At 38.5% G+C, this 26,526-nt stretch overlaps 2 protein-coding genes across 5 annotated transcripts in view; one reads left to right on the top strand and one right to left on the bottom strand.

Annotated features, from left to right (window-relative positions):
- ralgps2 (Ral GEF with PH domain and SH3 binding motif 2) overlaps positions 1–26,526 on the top strand; it is a 177,126-nt gene that overhangs the window by 120,082 nt on the left and 30,518 nt on the right. The gene's annotated exons all lie outside the window — the stretch shown is intronic.
- The window catches only part of angptl1a (angiopoietin-like 1a), a 28,290-nt gene continuing 13,121 nt past the window's right edge, over positions 11,358–26,526 (bottom strand). Inside the window, exons 2-5 of the mRNA XM_057353284.1 lie at positions 25,379–26,249; positions 17,942–18,135; positions 15,138–15,408; positions 11,358–14,790 (exon numbers count right to left, since the gene is read on the bottom strand). Coding sequence (XP_057209267.1) covers positions 14,603–14,790; positions 15,138–15,408; positions 17,942–18,135; positions 25,379–26,165 — 1,440 coding nt within the window. The 5' untranslated portion in view covers positions 26,166–26,249 and the 3' untranslated portion in view covers positions 11,358–14,602. The remainder of the gene's footprint in view (positions 14,791–15,137; positions 15,409–17,941; positions 18,136–25,378; positions 26,250–26,526) is intronic.

Raw genomic sequence — 26,526 nt, 5'->3', positions numbered from 1 at the left:
AAACACTAACCCCTTCTCTCGCCAGACACACAAACATTTACAGGATATCAGGTTAATATACCGCTGGCTTCTTGATAATGTCTGCTTGCAGTCTTTCTATGAAGTACTCAAGTTCTGCAGTTCCCATAACATTTTTAAAACATGTGCTGTACACACACACTTTTATTGCATGCATTTTATTCCTCAGTGCCATGTGTATAATGCTCTTATATACTTTTAAATTAGACTGGCATCTTTATTAATGTGTGCCTTGTATGTTCCTGTACTAGTAATCTTTGGACTGTTGCCACAGTTCTTGTTAATTTTGTGCAAGTAGTCACTGATTTATGGGTCCTCTCGCTCTTATGTCTTAGCCATAGATGCATCAGTTAAAACAAAATACTTTTTCCCATCACTTTGTGTTTTCTTCTCATTTTTTAAACTGGCAGCACAAACAGTTTTTTTGAGTGAACTGGAAATGTCTTTTGAGTAAGGAGGAAAGTAGCCCATCAGTCTTGGCTTTTGACTCATTTATTTGACTTGCATCAAATTAAGGCTCGGCTGTTATAAATGATTTTTTTCAGAGCAAGCATCTCATCTGGCACAGTAAAGTGTTGCGATGACGGATTCATTCGAGTGTAAAACTGTTGAAGAGAGGACGGTGAAGTAATACATTAAAACTAGTGTGCTGTGATTCTGTGAGAGATACTAAAACCAAGGTCACTCTATCCTTCCCCTCTCATTCTCTACCTTTCATATCATGTGTTAAAATGCCTGACATCTTAAAGACAGCAAAATTGCATACTCATGTGAAAGGAGGGGTTCAAACTTGCAAACTTCTGGGGTAGAAATGTTTCTACATCTTTATCTTACTTTGTAGTGAATACACAATTTCAAGCTGTATTTTGGTCTATATTCACACAATCAGTTTTTGGAATTAATTTACTAAACATTGTTCGAGGAGCTGCTAAATACAGTTAGACAAAATCCAACCAATTTTACAGTTTTATGGAAAAAAATGATGTTTTGGTTTTGAAAAAGAAAGCCATTAGGGTTTTGAACTTTTTAAAATTTGTAGTTCAAATATCTAAAGAATATCTAGAAATCCTAAATCAGGATACGTTTACTTGACAAGCAAAGTAAAAATAAAACTCTTAAATAATACGCATGCATCAAAGTGCTCCGGTCCAAGAAGACGACGGAGTGCTCTCGCGAACGCGCGCCATACACTGACAAGACAGAGGAGAATATATCGATTAAAGTTAGTATTTTGGTTTGTTTTTCGCACATAAAGCATTCTCGCCGCTTCAAAAAAATTCAACTGAGCCACTATGCACGGATGGACCAATTTAACGATGTCTTTAGTACTTTTAGTCTACTTGGACTTTGGCAAAGACTGACACCATGGTTTCAATGAGGAGGCCTGGAAAGCTCTCGAATGTCACCTAAATATGTCATGTGGGTGAGTAAAAAATCGCACATATTAGATTTTTTGGTGAACTATCCCTTTAATCTATCAATTGTTAAAGGGGGCACATGGCGTGAATACGTTTTTTTTCTGTGTCTTTGGTGTTGTTATAAGTTGCCCATGTATGGATTAGACACGTAAAATTGCAAAAATGAAAGTGTCGGAAAAAGATATATCTAAAAGCGAATGCTCACCCAGACCTGCCTGAAATGCCTTGTGTAACCACACCCCCACAAATCTGCGTCAGTTCATGGTATGATTTGTCTAAAGCCCTATTCGCACGGGATTAGTATTATCTGGGGACCTCTGATCATTTGTAATAATTGCAGAGATTGTCTGTGATCATGTTGCGCATTCGCACTGGATAAGTGAACTCTGTGATTTTACTCGAATTTACTGACTTATCTCCCGGAAATGACGTGAAGGCGCTTCCCTCTTTCTAAACATGGCACGAAAGAGAGCTTAACACGGATGCGGTGTCTGACAGAGATTCACCGACGCAGCCTTTAGCCCGTTACTGTACACACCAGGCTGGACCTCGCGTTGCGCTTTGCCGCGTCCCACAGTTTAGAAGCTATCTATCTTCATTGAACATGTCAAAGCAACCTAAAATACTGTGAAACAGTAATGGAGCTCCAACGCGGCTCCATTCTTTGCGAAAGATGACTGAAAAAAAATGAGATACGATCCCACCAAATCTTGTTCAAAATTTCAAATCGCAGAGATGCCGATTCGCACTGGACTAATATTATCACAGGGCCTCGGTGTTCGTCAAAATATGGTAGGTAATTTGTGGGGGAATTTTTACTTGACAAATTACAGACATGGCCGTTTCGAACGGGATTAAGATCACAGACAATCTCTGCGATTATTACAAATGACCAGAGGTCCCCAGATAATACAAATCCTGTGCGAATAGGACTTAAGACCGCCCAAATGTATAAGCAAGTAAGGTGGGAGTACCTGTCAGTACAATTGCTTTGGAACCTGATGTTCCAAATATGGTAAGAGGCGTTACATTTCTGTCACACGCTTGCAGTATTCGACCAATCACTACGCACTGGTTAACTGGCCAATCATAGCACACCTCGCTTTTCAAAGCGATGAGCTTAGTAAAAAATCAGCGCGTTTCAGAGAGGCGGGGCAAAGAGGAGATACAAACATGCAGGGTATGTGGAAAATACAACGTTTTTAAACCTTAAATCGTGTATAAACATTGCATTACATCTAAAACAAACGATAATATTCGTTTTAGCCGTGTCATATGCCCCCTTTAAGGAAAATAAACGTAGTCAAGTTTAGACTAAATATCTACTGTAAATATCACACAAGACTAAATACCTTAGGTCACTTTCCTTGTCACGTAAATGTATTAAGAATTTAATTAAATAAGTAAATGTTAAGAATTTTTAGATATTTGTACTTAGAAATAAGACAAAAATACTTAGAACTTCATTTTTGCAGTACATTTTTGCATGAACTAACCCTTTAACTAAATTTGCTCTGCAAATCCAGTTGTGAGTTCTAAAATCCAGTTGTCCATCTCATTTACAATCGAATTGTGTGTGAAAAGTTTAAAGAACTTTTGCACTGAAAACAGAAGTGACACCCGTTCTCTGTCTTGAATATGTCCTGTGTACGTGTATATGTGCACTGCTGTGGTCATATGATTGAAAGATTTCCAGGCCCTCTTGGAAGGCAAAGAGGAAAATACTGCTCTCTTGTACAACATGAGGTCTGAATTGCGTTAAAGAACTGCCAGTCACTCTCCTTGTAAATCTACTCAAAGAGCGAGAGAGGTGGAGGAATGTGAAGCAGAGAGCTGCATGATCGCAAGTTTTCAGTCTTGGCTCTAATCCTTTTTCCTTGACCTGCTGCTGGATGTTCTTTCACCGTAGTCCCTCCTTTATAACTGACTGTCTGTTCATCTGTCTCGCTTCAGTAAAAGTGTCTTTTTCATAGATGCCTGCAGAGACCTTCTTCACATTTAAATGTGACATACACATTTAAATGTTATGGTTTAAAGTGGTTAAATTACTTTAAATCCAAGTATCTTTCTTCAGTGATATTTTAAATGATATGGTTTGCTGGATTGAGCTGTGCTTTTATTTGTTTTGCAGGTTATATTTGTTATGTTCCACCTCGTAGGTGGTAAAATGTGATAAAATAGTCAAGATTTTTTTTACTTCACTGTAAAAAAAAAAACGTAAAAAAATGGAAAGTTTTCGGCAGCTGGGGCGCTGGAAAAAACCCGTAAAATTAACAGAAAATATCCGTTACATAAAATTACAGTAATTTTCCGTAGTTATAAATACAGTTTTTAACTGTAATTTTACACAAGGTTTTACAGTTTTTAACTGTAATTTTACACACGATTTTACAGTTTTTAACTGTAATTTTACACAAGATTTTTTTGTACTTATTGACTTTTATAATGTTAAATTTAAGATCTAAAGATTAAAGATTCACTTACATATTGTGGGAATTAATGTAGAAACCATTAAAGTACCAATAAGATCACCGATTCAAATAATTTGCCTCAAGTTGAGTTTTTCAGGTTTTAATAAAAAAAAACTTGTTTTTAAACAGTAATGGACCAATAGAAAATTAGATCATAAATGCACTGTGACAATATATCAATAGAACAATTAGTTAATCATTACAACAATTCACCAATATAAAAGTGCAACAATACAAAAATTTTAATTTCATAAACTTCCTTAAAAACTAGACCACTTATTACCATGAAATTGTCTTGTCAACAGATGAGTCATGAAAGAACAAATAAACAACAGAAGCACATATAGTTTCAATCAGTGACAGCCAATAATTTTAAGATAAGATAATGGAGTAGTATTTGACAATTTTTACTCCATCCATTCATAGTCTGCAATTTTGCTAAACCGTGAAAGAACCTTTGGACTGACTGCCTTTTGATTTCTTGATGTGTTCTTTAAGATTTTGGATCCCTTTTCTGGGTTTATCTTGAAAATGCATCTGTTGAATAAAAAAAATTCAGTAAAAAATAAATAAAGGACTGTACCATAATTCTCTTGAAGGAATAGTTCACCTTCAAAATGAAAATTCTCTATTTACTCACCCTGTTGTCATTTAAACCTGTGTGATTTTTGTTCTTCTGCAAAACACAAAAGAAGATATTTCGAAAAATGTTGGTTACCAAAAACCGTTGGTCCCCACTGACTTCTATTATATAGACACAAAACCAATGCAAGTCAATGGGGACCAACGGTTTTGTGTTACCAACATTTTCTTCTTTTGTGTTTTGCGGGTCATACAGGTTTAAATGAAAAGAGGGCGTGACAAAACGTGCATTTTGAAGGTGAACTTTCTCTTTAATATATTAGCAATAAAAATATGTGAATGGTGGAGATTTGCACAGGGAATGGTTGGGTCAGAGCGAGTGTATGTGATGATGATTTGTGTTTGTGTGAGAGTGTGTGTTTGTGAGAGTGAGTGTATGTGATGATGATTGTGTGTGTGTGTGTTCATGTTTGTATATCCCGGTGGGGACCTAAACCTGAATGCCCACCAACACATGGGGACTCGTGTCACCGTGGGGACCAAAATTGAGGTCCCCATGGGCAAAAAAGCTAATAAATTGTACAGAACAATATTTTTTAAAAATCTAAAAATGCAAAAAGTATTCTATGATCTTTAGGTTTAGGGATAGGGGATAGAATATACAGTTTGTACAGGATAAAAAACATTACGCCTATGGACTGTCCCCACGGGGATAGTAAACAAGACATGTGTGTGTGTGTGTGTTCATGTTTGTATATCCCGGTGGGGACCTAAACCTGAACGCACACCAACACATGGGGACTCGTGTCACCGTGGGGACCAAAATTGAGGTCCCCACGGGCAAAAAAGCTAATAAATTGTACAGAACAATATTTTTTAAAAATCTAAATATGCAAAAAGTGTTTTATGATCTTTAGGTTTAGGTATAGGGTTAGGGATAGGGGATAGAATATACAGTTTGTACAGTATAAAAAACATTATGCCTATGGACTGTCCCCACAGGGGTAGTAAACCAGACATGCGTGAGAGTGTGTGTGTGTGTGTGAGAGTGAGTGTATGTGAGGATGTGTGTGTTTGTGAGAGTGAGTGTATGTGATGATGATGATGTGTGTGTGTGTGTGTGTGTGTGTGTGTGTGCGTGTGCGTGTGTGTGAGAGTGTGTGTGTGTGAGGATGTGTGTTTGTGAGAGTGAGTGTATGTGAGGATGTGTGTTTGTGAGAGTGAGTGTATGTGAGGATGATGAGTGTATGTGTGTGTGAGTGTGAGTGTATGTGAGGATGATGATGATGATGACAGCTTGACAGCATCACTGAAGATGGTGATGTGGCTGTTAACTATGACCTGATCCACAGATAACATAAAGTACTCTGCAGTCAAAGGAGAACGTCCTATCGTAACATGAAAGACAAAAAGGGATCTATAACACTGTGACAAAATAGAACATGAATTCCAACAAATATTAAATATAGCTTCACTTCAGAATTTTTAAACATAACACACACAATTATGCAGGGTGTACTTGGAAGTCCAGCACAGTCCAATTCATCAGGCAAGGTTGTCTTATCAACTTTATGGAACATCTGATCCTCTTTCTCTCTGAAGTACTTGAGAACTAGCTCAAGAAGCCCCGCTTAATTGCAGGAAGGAAAAACAAACATGTAAGTGTAAGGGACATGTTAAGATATCTACAAAAATCCAAAGAAATATACTGTGAAACGTCTAAAATACTAAACGTACTAAAGTAATGTCGTCTTTACACAGCAAAGGCGGCACAGATACCGAATCTGAAGCGGTTTAAAACCACGAAAATGAGTATTTACACAGAGCGTTAATGCAGCTCTAAAGCGGCATAAATGCATTTACACAGGAATTAAAATAATGCGAAATAATGCTGAACATAACCACAAAAACACAGAGCGTTAATGCAGCTCTAAAGCGGCATAAATGCATTTACACAGGAATTAAAATAATGCGAAATAATGCTGAACATAACCACAAAAGCACAGTGTAGCGAGGAAGGCGGGACGAGAGCCGTGGGGCAGGAAGGCGGGGCCGGTGGCGTGAGTGATAATGAGTATCAGCTGTACGCGCACCGGTCCCGCATGCCTCACGGGGAGCTAGGGAGCATAAGAGGACGAGCGACGGGACTGCCGAGGAGAGAGGACCGGGCCCGGAAATGTTACGTTTTATTTATGTTTGTGTGGCCCGCAGTCGACCGTGAGGTGGCTGCCGGCCTTTTACTTCCGTGTTTTTGTTTGTTTATTTTTGATTAAAGTTTATTGTTTAAATGTTCGCCGGTTCCCGCCTCCTTCCTTCCCTTCTATTGAACTTTGTTACACACAGTTCTTACAATATGCTGGTGAAATAATATCTTAAATTAAACAATATAAACTCAAAATATATATATACTGACACTAATAGTAACAATGCATACTTTAGGATAAGCAATAATAGGCTATAAATGCAACATTTTAAATGATTTTCCTAGCTAACAAACACTCTCGGGCACCTCACCGCATATGGAAAGATGCCAAAAGTTGTTTTAAAGAGCCACAAAGTCACTGTCGACCAGGTAAATGAACAGTTCCGATGTTACAGCAAATGTTACCAGATCGTTTTCGTGTATGAAATACTGTCCTCAATGAGATGCGTCTGGAAATATAACGACAAAATCCTGCATTTCAATCCTAACCCGACAAGACCCAAATAATTTACGCTCCTAGGGCCGAGCATCTGTGCACAAGCGCTACTGTCCTCACTTTACGATCTGGACCGAAGCACACTTACATTATTATGATGCGACTGTTTTGAGGTAAACGGTAAGAAAACACAAACTCTCTCATCACAACACAATGTTAAGTTTGTGATTTATTAAGTGTTCGACTTCATGCATGTGTTGCGGAGACCCATCTGCTTAAGTAACACGAGAGCTTTTCAAATAACTCTCATAATGTCCGACAAACCTAATATTTGAAGCAGTTTGAGACGCACAGTAAAACATGTGTGCGTGTCACACGTAACCGAAGTTTTTTCCACGAAGGAGAGGAGCTTAAGGAGGAATTTAAACAATGTCATGAGTTCAAATAAAAAAATCTGCATGCCGGGCCTGAGTCGCAAACAATCATACTACAAACATTTTTCTAAATTAACTTTAAAAAGAAACTAAACGAAACGAAATAAATGTAATTTGACATTAAAAACTAATCTAAACTATTTTAATGGCTGAAAACGGTCTCAAAATTTACATCCTGCATTCAAACTGTGCCACAGCCTGCCTGAGTAAACAAAAATACTCCAAACATTTTTCCTCATTAAATCATTTTATGAAAAAATGAAACGAAAAATTTGTTTGAATTATTTAAAAAACCTGTGTTGTTATTATTAGCCTAAAACAAATGTGGCTGTGTGTGACTCTCTCACTTTCTGCTGACATGACAATGACGTAGTTTAGAGCGGCTTTAATGCGCCTTCATTTACACTAAACCTGAGCCGCATCAGAGTCGCCTTTGATACTAGGGTCTGAGGAGGGTCAGAGGCGGCATATTTTAGATCGGCTTTTGTGCGGCATTGCGTCTTTACACAGAAATTTAATCCGCCACAGAGACGCCTTAACTCGCCTGTGTAAAGACGCCTTAATAAATGCTATCTGCTAACCAGTAAGTCCTTATCAGTATACAGCCTGGAAAAATTAAGAGACCATTCCAACTTTTCATTTCAAATCAACATTTCTAGATGTATTGTGGCCATTCCAGTCCAGTGTCTGTTGAATTTCAATAAAATCAAACCAACAGCAATGTCATTTTTTTTCACAAAAGACATTTTGAAGAATGTAGGTCAGCAAACAGTTCTGGGGCACTTTTGACTACCATTGTTTTTTTCCTACTATGGTAGTCAATGGGTGTTGAGATCTGTTTGGTTATAAGCATTCTTCCAAATATCTTTCTCTGTGTTCATCAGAACAAAGAAATGTATACACAGTTGGAAAAACTTGAAGGTGAGTAAATTATGACAGGATTTTCATTTTTGGGTGAAGTATCCCTTTAAAACGAAAAAAAAATGTCGTTCCACTCCGAGCAGAATCAGTATTTTCACGTTTTTCCATACTGTAACGTATACCCAAGTGAATCCTATATGAAAACTGATGAAATATTACGGAGATCGTGACGACGCGGTTATATGACGAAATATGAAGATGCAAGCACATGTGGCTCCGCTGATTCTGCTTATACAGAAACCGGGCTTGACTGTACATACCACACTTGATTTAAACATATCATCTTTGTGACTATATCTGAAAGCTATACTTACATTGGAGTTTAATACGTTTTTAAGAATGTCACTATGCAGGCGTTGTAATGAACTCAACTTTAATCCATCGCCTCAGTAACGGCATATTTTAACTTTTAGGCCAATTTATATTTGTCAGAAATTGTCAATAAAGTCTAAAAATGTCTACACTGTAAACCCGGATAAGTTAAAGTACTTAACAAATCTTAGTTAGTGCGACTTAAATATTTAATTGATCCTTTTTATGAAATTAAGTAGACAGAACTTAAACAAATAAGTACCAAAATTGCATTTTTAAGTTAACTAAACTAAATTCTTTCGGTTTCTTTATTTAGCATATTCCTTGGTCTTAATATGCATAAATCAAACACCTTGACTTATGCAATCCAAAATGAGCAAGAAGAGACTGATCTCAGAACTGGCATTATTAGCACAGTTAATGCTCACTGGTAACATAACACATGTTACAGGTGAAATGTAGCTTCGCAGAGACTAGGCACATGCACCACTCTTCTAAACAATGGTAACCACAAAACTGAAAAATATGTCAAACTCTTCTAAATATCTAAGAGAAGTGAACATTAAACACTAACCAAGTCTTTAACTTTACTAAAAACATAAAATACTCATATTTTTTAAACTTTACTCTCCTAATGCATTCTGACGCAAAGCATGCTGGGAATTGGAAATCCTTCTTGACCAATTGTTGAATTAACATGTTTAAATTAAGTAAGGAGCAAATAAAATTTTTGAGTTTTAGTCAAGTTAAATAAAAAATAATCATTATACTTTACTCAAAAGTAAAAAAAGTGTTTCACGAACTTAAAATATTTAAGTAAGTATAACTTTTTTATAAAATTAAGTTTACATTACTTAATCTGTTTGATTATTTTGAACATTTGGGTTTACAGTGTACTATTCGTCAACGGCTAATTTGGCAAGTAAGTTAGGTAACGTAAGATAAGTTACTCAGTAACAAAATGAAGAGGTCGGATGCAAAACCCTCAAAATCCGTCAGACTTCTTTTTGTGTATGTTAAATGAGCATTTTTTTATCAGGCTCCTCCATTTACTTTCATTTAACTTGTACCAGATTTTGAAGCAAAATTATTTGAGTAACGTAACGTTATAAGTTAACAGTTAACGTTACTATGTGTGGAAAGCGTTTAATGTTAACGTTACACAAAATCATAATTTCATTTTTGACTAAGGTGGCTTTTAGGGGGGTTTGCAACTCTTAAAATGCAATAGAACGCACTAAAACCACAAAACTAACAAGTTATAAAGTGGGACTTGGTTAAAATCACGCAAAAAGAAAAAAATACACATTAACGTTACCATCAACCGAGGCCTACTTTTTAAGATAAACATTTTAAAGATTATCGTTAAATGATTACCGGTCTGCTCCCAACTGTAGTCAATATTAATACATTAAAAAAAATAATGCTAGAACTTACACATATTAATATTATTATATAAATAAATATGCATCTTACCTGCTTCGCCTCTCATCCAAAACTGGCGGTTAGGCTGAGGTGAAGTCCTCTCACGTGCGCAGCTGCTCTACTTTGTGCTTAGAAGGTGTATCCTTGCACAAATTCTAAAATTTCTAAGATATAAAATCTTCATAACTGCCATGTAAATATGTGCGTAGGCTACTAAAAGAAAGAATGTATTATATGATGTTATCATACTATATTATGAGAATAAATGCGTAACAAATCACTGAATGCAGCAGAACTACTTTAACAAGCGGAACTAGATTGGTCAGTCACAGTAGTGATGTCTGATTCTGATGCACGAACTGATTCTTTCGGATAGAAAACTAACTCACCAGCTCTTTTACGCCAACACACAGTCGAAGTACTTTTAAAACATATCGCGTCATGGACGCATTTCTATTTGAACAGCAGAGCATTCATTTCGTTCGTTTGTGTTTAATAAGAGACAGCCTTATGTTGTTTTTTTAATCATGCTGCTTTTATCAGTGGCGCTGGCTCCTGGGCACAATCTTCAAGAGTGCTTCAATCTATCACGCTATCATAGAAACTATTCGTTACAGTGAAACAACAAAACAAAACGCACAGGAACATGTCTCTGCTCTTGATGTAAAATCACACAACTATTTTCATTTTGTCCTGTCTAAAGGACTTTATATACTTTATATTCAATATATATTATATTATATACAGATACTTTTTAAATAAACAATGTAATTTTTCTGTCTATTTCTGTAATTTGACAATTTTTAACATTTTTAACCATATTTTAAATATACGGAAAAAATCTGTAAAATAAAACAAATTCGCAGTCTATTTCTGTAATTTGTCATTTTTTCCCCGTATTTCCAAAATACAGGGAAAATCTGTAAAATAAAATAAATTCACAGTTTATTTCTGTAATTAGACATTTTTTCCTGTTTTTCAAAAATACAGAAAAAAACTGTCAAATAAAACAGGAAAATTCTGTAAAATTACATTTTGTTTTACAGTGTTGTTTGTGCTGATCTGCATAATTTTTTGTAAATCCATTGCTAAAACACAAACAAGGCATGTAGATAAACAAGCCTTATTACTTCAAGTCTTTACAAGTTTCCCTTATTGTCTTGTTTCTGTTCTGGCAAACGCAGAGAGTGATGTGTAATGTGTTATTGAGCAGATCCTGGTGGCTTCATCTAAACGTAAATGTGAGAAACAGACTGGAATGGTTTTGAGGAAGATGAAGTGAAGAATCGTCTTTTCCAAAGAGATTGTGTGGTTTTTAGTAACTGGATTTCCCTACTGAAGCCTATATTACAGCAGCATGTGCTGAGGTGGCAGAGAATCAGAGTCGAGCTTCCAATTGGATGTACACTGGTGTGTGTGTGCACGTGTGTATACAGGCTTGTGTCTGTGGGAGCGGTGAATACTCACTGCCATAAACAGCTGTCTGGAGTGTGTATGTGTGTCTATGAAAACTAACAGCAAACAAAGAAATGCAATAAAAATGAAAGTTTGATTAAAATAACAAAGTATAAAAGTGCTTTACAGTATTAAGTTAAATTACAGAGAAAATTAAACAGCGGGTGGGGTCAGGCGTCTAAACCAGTCGCAGTTTGCTTTTCGTTTTAATGCAATTCTCAAATCGATGATACTACAATAAATAAATCAGCTTTCCTCAAAGTGATTACAGCAAATAATGACATTGAAAAATAATTATGCAAATACATGTAAAACATGTATTAACATTTTTGTATGTCAGTTGTGTAGTTTAGAGTTTAAACTGAACCTCAGCTTTGGTAAAAATTTAAGAATGCTTGGCAACAAAAACTACACACAACACAAATAAGCATATTTAGTCAAAGCCCAGGAGAAGCCCTCCAATGATCAAAAACAAGAGAGGAACAAGAACATAATACTAGGTGACTTTTTTGTATATTTAAGTTAAAGACACATTCTAAATATTGCACAAAAATGCCTTCTGGACATTACTTTTGGCCATCACTGTATTATTTAGTGGTGTTATAAATGTTTTGAGCGACTGATCTGGCAATGAAAGTTAAATGCATCCATTTTAACTATTATAATAAGACCAACTGTTGTTCTTTCATAATAATTAATTACATCTATTCAAGTATTACATTTATTTTTAATCCAAAATACAATTCTAAATGGCAGTTCTTTAAAAATTATTTAATTGTATTCAACCAAATTTCAGATTTAATGACACAATGCATTGTTTTGTAAATTGTATTTGAATCGTGCGTCAGAGCAAAAATGTCAAAAAATGAGTTGGACGTAAGACGTAGTATTTGTGTGCTCGATACACTCCCCCAGTGTTCGTATAGGTTTCTACAAGTTTTTATCGAACATGAAATTTTGTTTCATAACGCGTGGTTGACCACCATGGAGAGTGGGAGAAAGTGCATAAGGTACACCACATGAACTTATTGTGAATCAACAGTTATGCAGGGATAATGCGATGATGTATTGTGTGCTCATGCTTTAGTTCCGCCACCCCAAACCCATCCCAAACCCATTTACTCTCATGTACCACACGTTTAAGGGTGTGAAAACCTCTGATCAGTGTCCTGGGGAGAGAAGCATACTGGCAAACACATGGAAAGCTCTTTACTGCACGCGGGCAGTTCACAGAACTAAATCTGTGACTGTCTTAGTCTCTGTGTGTTTGTGTTTGTGTGTGTGTGTGTGTATGTGTGTGTGTGTGTGCGTGCGTGTGCGTGCGTGCGTGCGTGCGTGCGTGCGTGCGTGCGTGCGTGCGTGTACGGCTTCTCCCGACAGAATTAGATGCTTGCCTGTGAGTGATTGAAGACGTTCTGAAAGATTGTCCCACTGGGGAATCCGGGAATACAGAGGCATAACTTATGAAATACACTTTTGCGGAGATGTAACCTAAGCACTTTATATGGAAAGAATGTCTTAGTCCTGAGTCTCCATCTCTGTCTTCTTCCCTCCGGACCCCTCTCTCACTCTCTCTCTTTCCTCCATTCGTGACTGGATGCCTGAAATGTGTTTTTCATTGTCTCTATGTGCTTTATTCCAAACATAATTCTCTTACTTTCACATGTCTGCATACTTTTAACATGAAATCTGTGTCTTTCTGTCGCAAACGCTTACACACACACAATCTGCTCATGTTGCCGAAAGATCAATTGTGTAATTAAAAAGCCAGCTGTGACTCTATATAGTCTGTATAAAGAGTTGGTCTTTGATATTTTTTTATTAATTCAGTGTTGCTTTAAGTGGATTCAGAGAGCATTTATAATAACTATTTTTTATTTTTAGCTAAAAAAAACATTTGCAGTGAGTTGGTGAGTGTGCTCACGGGATGTCAATGAAAGTACAATAGTTGGAAATAAGTGTTTGTGTGTCTGGGTTTAGTTGTAACAAATTTGGAAATTGATGATCTGTATTCTGTTTGTTTCTTTTCGATTTTGCATGTTTATGAGCCAGTCAAAGATGTATAAATTGGCAGAACCAAATGTTAAACTTTTGTGTCATATTATGCTTGTCCCCTTCAAATTCCGTGGTTGTTACAGGCCTGAAGCCAAATATAATACATGTTAAAAGCACAATGGTACATCAAAATCTGGGTTAAATAGATGACTGGACTATTATTACTGTCATAAATACAGATGTATAAATAACAAATGAATGAGAGTGGATTGGAGGTGAGTCCTTAAATTAGATCTTACAAAAACAAACAATACAAACAGTATATTTACAGACCAACATTACGGATAAAAGTCAACAAACTGTACGGTCCTGTTTGTAACATATACACATCAGTGAAGTGTGCAATAGAAATAAAGATATTGGTGAAGATCTTTAAATTGAAGCCTTTGAGGCTTTGGTGTCATCTGTCCAAGATTCAAAGAAGAGGAAGAGTCAGATGGAATAAATCACCAATAAGGATGAAGACAAAGGGCAATGTTGAACAAGGACAGTAAAACAAGATGAGAGTAAATGGACGAGGTGGAGAGGACCAGAAGATGCTAAAGTTCACCATGACCCTATTGTCCGACTCCAATTAAGAGTTTCAGAGTGTGTGATCTTGGTGTGGGGCCATCGGTTTCCAAGACGTGTCCAAGAGGACGTTTGTAAGAGTCAGTCTTAAGTCCTTCCACTCCATCACACGTAGGCTTTTATGATTTTTATCGGTACATTGTTTTGTACCCATGGTGACTATACTGTGCTATACATAATCTGTCCTCATAAAAATGATCGTGTGGTTATAAATAAGTGCTGAAGTGAATTATGAGTACATTCAAGGGTTTTGGACTCATTTGGAGTCATCGGTTAAAGAGCGGGGCATCTTGTGGCAGATCTCAGTCTATTGGCCGGATCATCATACGGACCGATCTGAGTGAGTAGAACCCGCCTCCGTACTCAGCCCAGAAGATTCCATCCTGAAACTTGCTGCGATAGACGCCACCCGAGTACCACACGCCATTCAGATTCGTTTGACCACATGCGTTGTACCACCAGCCACCTTTGTGGAAATGAGCGCAGTTGCCTGCAGAGAAACGAAAGACCGATGGAAGAGATTGTAGTTATGCCTTGAATGAACAGATACTGAATTTCAATTACAATTTGTACATTTGCTACCGTGTAAACCAAAATTTGATCGTACCTTGCTGAACTGTTTTCACTCTGTGCTATATTTTTGCAACCACCGGAAATTTCAACGACGCATGTGTTAGGAGCTAATTTATTATCAAAATACTGTATATACATAATAAGAAGTGGTGTGATTCCAGATTCTGTTCACATTATCCAAACCGAATCAGAATTTAGTTTGACAGTAATAGCTTTGGAGATGTGGCCTTTAACCTCTAGCTGACTGTTTACTGTATGTCTGACCTGTAAAGGCGTCTTTATCCCGGTCGAGTGTAGTGAAGGGTTTTCCGTTGTTGCTTGTGAGCGAGTCTCCAGCATTGCCCTGGTAGGTGCCCAGTCTCATCCTAAATCCCTCGCTCTCAGACTCCAGGTGGAAGCTGCTGTACTCTGCGTACACCTTCTTACCAACCCAGTCCTCCAACTCTACCAGCAGTTTGTAATCCCCTTGCTTGGCTATATTATAGATGTTGTCCAAGCCCAGCCAGTGCTCTCCATCTATGTTTCCAAATCCTTTCTGTGGGGGAGAGAAGGGGAAAGTAGAGAAATGTTTATAGAGACGGCTGCTAGAGTTTGATCCTTTTTCCAGTGGAACCAAGTCAACAAATTTGACTTAAAATCCTGAGCGATAACTTGTGGATTTATGTGCAGTACCCCAGCTGTGCACTGATTTATTTATTTATTTAGGTGCATCTCCAATTGGTTTTAGCATTAAGAATAATTTAGCATCTTTGTAACATTAAATTTATTGCAGTTAGATAACATAATCATTTTATTTCAGACAAACAGGGAACATAAAGATTTTTGTAGACCGCTTCAAATATAATAGTGGAGAGCAATCTCATTTTATTAGTGTACGTCTAGTCAGAGTTGTTGGTTTGGAATTGTTATGTGGTATCTCTCGCTTGGCCTTTTGAACACTTTGCTAGTTCTATACCATCAGTTTTTAAGGGCCAGCACAGAGCCAATTTTTGGGTCCAGAACTGCATTTGTGCAAATGTGAACGCATTGAGTGGCTCCAGATTTAGACCAGTTTTAGCATTTACACTGGTATCTTGTCAGTGGAAAAGTGTGTTTAAGTTAGGGCTGCAAGATATATCGAAAAATGATCGTTATCTCGATAATAGTATATGCGATATCCATATCGCAGAGAGTTGCGATAAATTAAATTTGTCTCATGTGTCAATCATTTGTGTGTTGCATGCTTAGATTGTCCAAATTGGACCAATCAGAAGGTGCATTACTATCTTTATACCCAAAGGTGAACCTAGCGGCTCAAAGCAGAGAGCGGAAAATAAATATGGCAGGAATAGAGACGAGCGAGGAAAATGACAGCGATGAGCTTGTGCCTAAAAAGAACGGTACGTTACGTCTGAAATATGGCAATATTTTGCAGGGCTCGACATTAACGCTTGTCCGGGAGAAGTGAATGTTTTGTATTGGCAAGTGAGAGAGAATTTTACTTGCCTGACCGGACAAGTACCTTGAAAAAAAATTAATAACAAACAGGGCTCGACATTAATGCTTGTCCGGGACAAGTAAATGTTTTGTATGGGCAAGTGAGAGAGAATTTTACTTGCCCGACCGTAGAATAATAAGAATATGTTCATTAGACAGAGCTGTGTGTTTGTCGTGGTTGTGCTTGTTTGTGTGTGACAATAATCAATGTGCACCGCACTGAGTCCATGCGGACGCGGAATCCTGTTATTTAAATGTCATCTGGGTGTTCTGCGTGTCTGAGTGAATTATGTGCACAATTTAACATACACCACGAGTGATGGTCGAGGATTTATCTGCGTCTGCACTGTATGAGGATATGAACACATGAACTTCATCTCCAGAGTTGCTCTGAGAGTTTATTTTACGATCGTTTTACTGTTTGAGTGAAGCTATCTGCAAACACACAAAAACTCAAGCGTCTTCCAGAAGACCCGTCAAAATAAAAGTCTTGTTAAATTGAACACTCAAACAAAAAATGCTGTAGTGCCCTTGTAGTAAATTGATAAACACTGTATATAGTAAAGTTCAAAAACAATATAGCAGGAATTTTACTGCAGTTTACTATACTAAATACTATAGTATCCTACAGTAATTTATGTGGACAAATATACCACTATTGTATAGTAAAAAAAGAAAAACACAGAACTTAGAAATATTAAAACAAATTTAGGTAATCTTAAAATTATATGGCCCTAATTTATCCATCTGTATGTAACATTAATGTCTTTAGTCAGTTACGTCAGAAGAATATATATTACCTGTTTATTTCAGTATGATAATTACATATATATAAATAATAAAAGAATAGCATTTCTTTAGGAAATGTTATATCGCAAGAAATATCGTTATCGCAGCAATCAACAACAAAATCCCATATCGCATATTTTCTCAATATCGTGCAGCCCTAGTTTAAGTATCAATACGGTCAATTCCTCATTCCTCTTGAAGCCTCTTGTTCAACCTGAACTTAATTTATTCATCTGGAAGGAGAAAGACAAGTCAACTTTGATTAAATCAGTGAAGTCCGGGATGGATTTCAGAGCTACTCTAAGGTATAACTGGATTTTTCCATTGGGTTTTTCGGTCCATTTCTCTTGTAAAAAAGTACTTTGGGCGTAAAAAAAATGTACCACTCCAGTTCTTTGGCTTCTGGAACTTAAGGTGACATGTCTGCTTGTTCAGTACTTGTAACAGAAGTAAACAATCTTATTTGGTTTGACAGTAAATTGGTGCATTATTTTGGTAATTTTTAAATGGATTGGATATCTTTGTCTAATCTACTAAATCCCTGAGTAGAACTGAGAATCTCATCACACACTCCGTCTTTCTCACAAATGTACGTGTACACAGAAACCTGACAGCAGTTATGTAAATGCAGATGCTGGGACTGTCTCCAGAAGACTTGTTTCCAAGTTTCTTATCAGATGTTTAGACTGATTGAAATAGGATAAACATTCAGAAATGGACTCTTTGATTTACAGTTAATTTATTGATTCAGTGTTGCATTATGGTCTATAGTGAGTTGCGAGTGTGTAATGTGAGCCCCTTACCTTGTAGTTTTCCCAGTTTCTGAAGAAGTTCACTGAACCATCTTTCCTTCGCTGAAAAACGGTCCAGCCTCCATTGTCTAATTTATGCTCGCACCAAGCCTGAGTCAGTCTATCGCTGCCCTCGGCCTTTAAAAGATACATGCCACTGGTGGTGTGCCCCGCCTGTCGCACCTGAAAACAGTCTTTGAAGGGACCTGAGGAAGACAAGGAGAATTCTAAACTGGGTTTCAGAGTACGTTTACACGATGAAAAACTGAAAGGTTTTTCTTTCCCGTTTTTTGAAAAGTTTCACGTGCACATGACAGCGTTATCAAAACAGTCTGCATTTACACGGATCCAGAAAAACTGATAAATGTGTCTCTGCTGGTCTTATTGGTGCAGTAAATTCACATTTTGCTGGGGAATCGTTAATACATAGTCAAGCAGCGAGAGCTCACAGTACTGGAGGCAGCCATATTGTTTTGGCTTACTCGCACGACCAAACGCGTAATACGCATGAGCGTGATGTCATCGTTTTCTGAAAGTTCTGTCTTGCAGTTTAGACGTAGACGAAAACAGCGCAGTTTTCAAAAACTTTCACTTTGAGACCCATTTTCAAAAGTTTGTGTGTAAACGAATGGCCAAAACCCATAAAAAGTTTTGGGTGTCGTATAAACAGCCTCTCAGAGTCAAAACTGCAAAATTTCCAGAATATAATAACATAAATTACATACCTAATTTTAGCCATTTAAAGAGCAGCATTGCATGTACTGTATCAAGGATGACAATCCCAGAATGCATTGCAATGTGCTTAGTAAAGATTTATATGCATGATAGCAATCAAGGCTAAAGAAATGGCAATTGTAAATTTCATTTAATACCAAACAGTATTAATAAAAATAGTTCAGTGTTATTAATTTAGTGCATTTGGGGTATTTTTCTGCTTATAAGAAAATTGGAATAGTTGTATTGCACAATTAAATAGGCTTCAAACCTGCAACCTTTCTTTTTTTAAAGCATTGCAAGTCTGTTGTCTTAACTAAAAGCTCTCCCTATAGAGTCATCTGAGCTTTGGAGGTCTGGTCGTCTCTGCCCTCAATACTTCTCTACCTCATCTTTGTCCCAGAACTCCAAATTTGGATGGATAAATACCCTGCCTTGTCCTAATGAAGTTACCATGCCCAGAAACCAGCTAAGGCCTTGTGTAACTCCCTCTTCCTATGGTAATTTTCCACTCATTTCTCATTTTCCTCTTCACGTGGAGCTTAAGCTAAAATCATTATCAGTCATATAGGGGTGAGCCAGAGAGGAGAAAAGAAAGCGAGTTCCCTCTCCGACAGAGGCCCTTTGGGCGGAATGGTTGGTGTGTTGTATTAGAGGAGGTTTCCAACGTCAATAGGAAGTTCTTCAGTAGCTCTAGCTGTGCTGAAACAGCTGTGTTAACCAGCCAGGTCCCAGTGTGGCCCTGACCACCCGTCAATGAATGACAGTCTTTGAGCTCACACAGACAGGCATTGTGCCGGATAGCTTCGTGCTGTGTGGGGGCGATGGAGTTTACACTGCTTGGGTCGAAGAGGACCCTTAAAAAGCGCTGCTTCATATGAGTTCATATGAAACCATTCTCTAAACAGCTTCTGTTTTTGTAGTAATGATACAACTTCATCAGCAAAATGTGCTTTTTTCTGCACTGGTGTAAAACCCTAGCGGTTAGAAGAGTGTTTTGGTTCATTTAGCTGCGGTCGTAATTCTCCATGTTTTGGGTAAAGTGGTCTATAGTGAGCTGTCATTAGTGGTCAGTCGTGGGAGATTCTGGCCCTATTGAGTTGCACTGGCTGAATGAGAGGACGGACTCTTCCCCGCTCTGGAGATGTTTGCTGAGGAGTTCAGAGATTTTATCCTTGGTTTGATTGTGGAGATCTGCTGGGTAAGCAGTGGAGATTGTATATTGTGATGGATATATGAGTAAGAAACGGAATGCGAGAAAGCTAAAAATCAAGGCTGTGTTTAAAAAATGTCTGGTGGTTTGATGTTTATGCAGATACTTTATCTGCAAAGGCAGTGGTCCAAAACCATCACACTCACACATGCCCGCATACGGTATTTGCCGTGCCAGCAGATGTTCTTTATTGTAGTTTTGAGGGTTTAATTATGAGGTGATGGTTATATTTTTTCTCTCTCAAGGTCTTTTCTAAAACCAGGTGAGCGTTGGTAGAAGATGCATGACAGATTAAACAAACATGGTGGTGCAGAAAATGAGCGCACAATAGTTGTAGTGAAAGTCGTGAGAGATAAAAATGAGCCAAGTGCATTTTGATGCAGTCTTGGGTGGGTGTACCTAAACCTAAAGCCACGGTCACACTTAACTTTTCGTTCCATTGACTTCCACTCATATGCATGCAAATGCATCAGACCGGAAACGCAAGCCCATCCAAAGATATTTTGCATTAGCAAAGTTCAAGTTTGGTGTACTCTGACCTGCGAATTCACATCACGTGAATGCGTGTGAGCAATAGAAGACCAAAACGTCACAGCATGACCTCTCGGTACAGAAATGTAAAAAGTGGAGGAATCGCTCCCACCCATTTTTGCAGCACATTTTCATTTCGCTTGCTCAAAGTCTAGTGTGACTGTGGCATAAACCTGCTGTGCTATTCTGCGGCTGGATGGAATCATAGTGAAAAACAAAAAAATTGAATCCGTGCCTATCATAAACTGTGATTTTCCGTAAAATCTCTCAACTATGACTGCCCAAAATCTGCCAACTGTCACAGTCTTTCTACAACTATTGCAGACTCGCCAAGACCGCAAATCAAGACAAAATTCTGAGCATCTGATATAGTGTACTCCAGTCTTTAGGGATCGTTTTTAGATTGTAGGTGCACTCCTGAACTCAGCCTTCTTAGATACCTTGTTTTGTTGAATTCTAAACAGTGTTAATTTCGTTGAAGAAAACTACGACGAAAAGTATTCGTTAACGACATGTTTTCACTGACGAAAACGAGACGATAACTAAATAAAAATGAATGCATGATAACGAAAATTGTAATAAAAATATACTGACATTTTCGTCAACTAATAAAAACGAGACGAAAATATTCTTGTCCCACCTGGCGGACATCAGTTTGCGCGCATGTGCTTATCTCATATAAACGGTAGAGAGAAGTCTCTGGGAGAAGGGGAAGCATTCTGTGTCTCCACGCGGGTTACAAAGCGTCTTATTTTCCTTCACGATCGCCGGTAAAACGCCGCAAACTTGAAGTGCGACTGCAGGCGAGTTACCCCGAAACACATTACGAAGGAAGCTCAAATGTTTTTATATGCCTATGTTAACTTAACACGAGCTGCTGCATAACGTGAAATGCAACATAAAGTCAGCCAAAAGAAACCAGCGCTGTCCTCTACTGATTATAGAAGTGATGAAGTGAGTCAAACTGTACATTCCAACCAAGTATGTAACATGTTTGCATGACTAAAGAAATGTAATACAATTTATATGAAAGCTATTTCTCATTCATTGCTGTATCAGGCAAAGACAGTGCAGCTCTTTCTTCAAAGAGACATGCCATGAGCCAAGAGCCTTTGAGTGTGAGCCCTGTCAGGGCGTTTCATTGGTTGAATGAACTGAATGAACACGCTACTTAACGAGTCAATTGAGTCAAATGGGATTGAATGAACTGGAACATGTCGTTCATGGTCTAATATTCTGTGTTCCAACAATGCAAATCTAGTTACTGAATTTTTCTGAAAAATAAAGGTAATGACCTGGTTTAATTTCATTCTAAGGTGAAGTAAATTATGTCAAAACGGTTGAATCTTTGTATGGAACATTTAATTACACCAAGTAAATGATTTAAACCATTTAGATTTTAGTAGACTAAATATAATGTATATTTATTCGACTAAAATGTTTTTCATATTTCGTTGACTAAAACTAGACTAAAACTAAAATGATGGGGATGACTAAAATGTGACTAAAACTAAATTGCATTTTCGTCAAAAGACTATGACTAAAACTAAATAAAAATTTGCTGTCAAAATTAACACTGATTCTAAAGCAGTATCACATATGTCTTTCATATTCTAAGATAGGCAAGAATCTCTATTGAAATTTTGCTCCAAGATGGCAGATGTTGTTGAAGAAATTCTTGATCATATACCTGTTCATTATTGGAAAATTTCTGTTAAGAACAGTTCTGCCAAATAAAGTGCACCAAGATGGAACGTTTTTTTATGTGTAGAGTTGAGAAGAGTTTGTATGTGAATCCCAAAAAACACATCTCCATTTCATTTCTAGTTGTCTGTGTGTGCAGTAAAGCTGCTGTTCATAGTTTTGCATTTTACTGAGAGTTACGCCCCGTTCAGACCGCCAGCGACACCCAGCGACAAAGCGAGGCAACGTCAATCATTGCAATGGCGAGCCGGCGACACAGTGACCGTTGGCGACAGGAAGTGGGCGTATCTAGCGATACGACAAAGTTGAGATTTGCTCAACTTTATGCAAATCATGAGTGACTTTCGGGAGCGACTACCAATAGGAGTAAGGCCCGATTCACATTTCGCGTCTTTTCTGCGCGCATATTCGTTATTTTAAATGTAGACGCGTGGCAGGCGCGCGTAAATAGGGGGTGATGCGCATGTGGTGCGCGTCGAGATGCATCGAGATGAAAAAATCTCAACTTTTCAGAAAGGCGCAAGCGCACCGCAGGTCATGTGACAAGAACCAACCAGCCAATATAGACAAGCTCAATGAAGATGGAGACAGATGATCACAGCATAACTAAATCTACTCAGAGTTATTGCAAGGTATTTTCAGTGCATACAGTATAATCCATATATCCTTTGTTTATACCTCCTCGTCTCAACGGCTATCGTGGCCCATGGTTGCTTAGCGACGACAGACGCCAGGAGAGCGCAAAGTCCAGGCGCTTTGTAAAAAAAGGAGAACGCAGTGCAGCTCGTGTTTTCCACGCGGTTTTAGATGCGAAATGTGAATCGGGCCTAAAGCAAGAGAGCTCACGTCATCCGTCTCTCGTCAGTTACTGCAGAGTTTGTTTATAAATGTTACTAGGGCAACCAAAGCAAGGAATGCCTTCTAACGACCTCGTAGCAAGAGACTAGCGACATACAGCAACACAGTCGCTGGCGGTCTGAACGCACAGTTACATGGCTGTAAAATATGTTTAGCGCAGTCATCCTCAATTGGCGGACCGCGGGCCGGATCCGGACCTTTGCTTCGTTCCATCCGGACCGCGAAACATAGCCTAATAAACCATTACAAACATTTGACTATTTCGGTTGTTTAAATTGAGCCGCACATCTACACAATGGAGAATCACATCACATGCGCTCCCAGGAACATTTAGGTAATTGATCTTTTGCCGCTATATCCTCTAATATCTTTATCTAGCGCCAAAGGCGCTTTGTTTTAACTTTTTCCGGGTAAAGATAATGTCCGGACCGCCATTTGGAACTTCAATTGAATACCCCTGGTCTAGCAGGAATGTGGTCTTCAAAGTGACAGTGAGAACTGCACCAAGGACTGCAGAACAGACGCAGAGCGGTTCTTCAGTCCAAGTTCCGAGAAGCTCAGATGAAGCTGTATTTCTTACTAAGCAAAAATAATGTGTTATGAAATAACATTGGTCTTCTTAGTTCTACATGTATGTTCCAAGTCTTCTAAAATCTTTTGATAGCTTAGTGTAAGAAACTGACTGAAATAAGCTAATATTAACCAAAATCTTTTCTTTTTACTTTTGTCCTCCTGTTCAGCTTGACACACAGCTATTGTATGGCTATAGTTAAATTGGTATTTAGATCACAAATTGTACACTTTTCTGGTGCTTTTGTGTCTGTTTTTATGTCCTTAAGATGAAGGATGGACTGCTGTATGCTCGCAGCGCAGCCTGTGCCGCTGTTAAGCTTCGCTCAACATTGTGTCTGATTTATTTGTATAATAAAAAAAATTCTTGGAATGATTTTTTATACACTCTTCATTATATTTTTTTCTGTATTTTGTTAGTCATAATAAGAAGGCCTAATGGGATGTGCTCATGTGTGCCTCCACAGATTTCAACCCATTTTCTCTCATTGCCATCTTTTGTCTATTGCTGTCATTGTGAGACATACTAACTGCGTGCCCCCTTTTCTTGATATTGTTTTCCCAAAACACATTATCATGCAAATTGCTTTCATATTTAGATTTTGCAGAGGCGGTATCTCTCTCTTATGTGTGTTGGGGGAAAGTTTTTGAAGAATGCGTGGTTAAAGAGGACCTTGGAGGAGGGAGGATCTTGTTGCTTTCAACGATGCATGTTCTTATTGCACTGTCACTATGAGTGCTTTTCCACCATCGCGCCGAATCGTTCTAAGAACAGTCTGAAACGGTTACAGTTTCCACGTGAGCCTGGTTCGACACGACTACAAACTCTTCTCGGCTCTGAATTTTCAGCACGGTTCTATAACCGTGCCAAATCGTGCTAACGAATGTGCGCAGAGCCGTTATAGCTCAGTCTCTTGTGTTACCAAGACAGCGCGTGAAGTGTTTGTGTTTACATTCTAAAAATTTCCGTTATCAGCCCTGCGATGGAAAATGAAACCATTTACGTACCGGCTGGCATGGATCCGGCACGGAATGGAATGATTAAGCAAGGAGAACGATTCGGCGCGATGGTGGTAAAGTGCTCTATGCTTCTCATGTTACAGGTGCTTTTTGCTTTGGTTATGAAGAAGCCAGATACAGAAGCCCAGCCACCAGTCTGGGTTCACTGTCTGACCGTTTAATCTTCTTCAGATTGCTTTGGGAGCAGTTTGTGGGTCCATGTTTGCACGTGTTCAGTTAGGAATCCGTGAGCTCATTTTTTGTTTTCATGGGCTGCCAGAGAATATTCAGCAAGAGCGGAACGGAGGATTCTGGGATTTGTCTCAGCAACTTTTGGCATTATAAAACTGCACAAGGTGTTCTCAGCTGTTTGTTCATGGTTTACAGGAAGACAATCTTAGAACTGCTTTGAGATCCCTGTGTCTCACTATGTCATGGGCTGCACATTGTGCCACCAGCAGAGACACAACACTGTACCGTATTTGGTGGATTGGAGATTTTTTCAGTTTTAATTATGGAGAAGAGAAGCGAGATTGATGCAATTGAACTTGTCTCTCCCACATGCATTTGTGTGAGATTATGAAAAGTTTAAATAATAAATATTTTTTACTTTACAGAACTTTTTATCAGAATTTTGGTCATTCCACATATAGGTCATTCTGTCACCCCATTCCTGGTCTTATTTATTCTTATTTCTTACTTATTTTACTTCTACACTACAAAAACTGAAATCTAAGAAATATCTTTGCCTTGTTTTACAGTACAAATGTCTAAAAATTATTTAAATCAAGATGCAATTGAAAAGCACTATATTTATAAAATTGAGCTAAAAGAAATAAACTTAACCTGACTTGACTTACCATCTGTGGTGAGAGTGCCCTGCGGGGCTGGTGGGATTCCCAGTGGGTCAGGCGTTGGAGCATCCATGCGGGATCCTCTTGGAAAAGCCCGGTTGTTGTTGTCTCTCTGAATCTCATTGGTAAAACGGTTATTGTTGGTCGGAATGCTCTCCGGCACCACTTGCACCAACGGCGGCACCGCCGGCAAATCTTGATGCCCATATCCACGAAGACAACGTTCCTCCAGAGCGGCGATCAACACCGATTGGTTGTTGACTGTGGCGGCAAGGCCTGCGAAACGCAGCTCCAGCTCTTTGTATCGGGATGCTAGGCGGAGCATCTCCGTGGTGACGTTTAGAACCCGGTTCTCCAGCTGCACCAGTTCCAGGGAGTTGTCCCTTTTACGGATAATCTCGTGCAACAGCTGCATGTAAAGTTGCGTCACCCGGGAATTCATGTTGCGGGACTCTTTGCGTAAAAGCTTCATCTCGTTTACCAAGTTCCCATCCACATCTGCCACAAGTTGCAGCGTTTCAATCTCTCTTCGCTGCTTGGATAAGATATCCCGCACGTCAGTGATATCCATTCGTGTCACCCTGTCCTTGTCTACCTCAGGCCCTGTGGCGGAGGCGCAGATAGGACCTGTGATCTTCTGCTGGGGGACCAAGAAAGTATAGGAACACCTCTTGGGATCGTCTGCAGGTGCCCGGCGTCGTCTTGTTTGCAGTTCATTTTCTGAGTGACTCTTGTCAACCAAACAGAGGGAGAGGCAGAGCACAATGCCCATGCTCCACGTTACGCCTCTCATGGTTGCTTCTGTTATCACCACCCCAGTCTTTGGATTTCTTTCGGTTCTTTTGCTCCTTCACCTCCAAATAAATCCAATGTTTGCCTGTTAGAAGAAAAAGCAGCCATCATTTAGCGATCATTCACATCATAAGTCTGACTGTTACTGTTTTAGTTTGATTTCATTTGTTTTACATGAGCTCTTGTAACAATAACATCAGCAGTTGGTGTTCTAGGCATCTCTTCCAGAAGTTCTCACTTAACCTTCACTTCATAAGGGGCGTTTTATTATCATTTTATGCTGTTTGTGCTAATATGCTTGGTTTTAGCTTAGCTCTTGCAATTCATAATGGCAGGCAGTGCCTGTTTGAGTCATGGACAGA

Source organism: Triplophysa rosa, linkage group LG15 (assembly GCF_024868665.1).
Source record: "Triplophysa rosa linkage group LG15, Trosa_1v2, whole genome shotgun sequence".
Classification (NCBI taxonomy): Eukaryota; Metazoa; Chordata; class Actinopteri; order Cypriniformes; family Nemacheilidae; genus Triplophysa; species Triplophysa rosa.
This window is presented reverse-complemented; position numbering and strand designations above follow the sequence as displayed.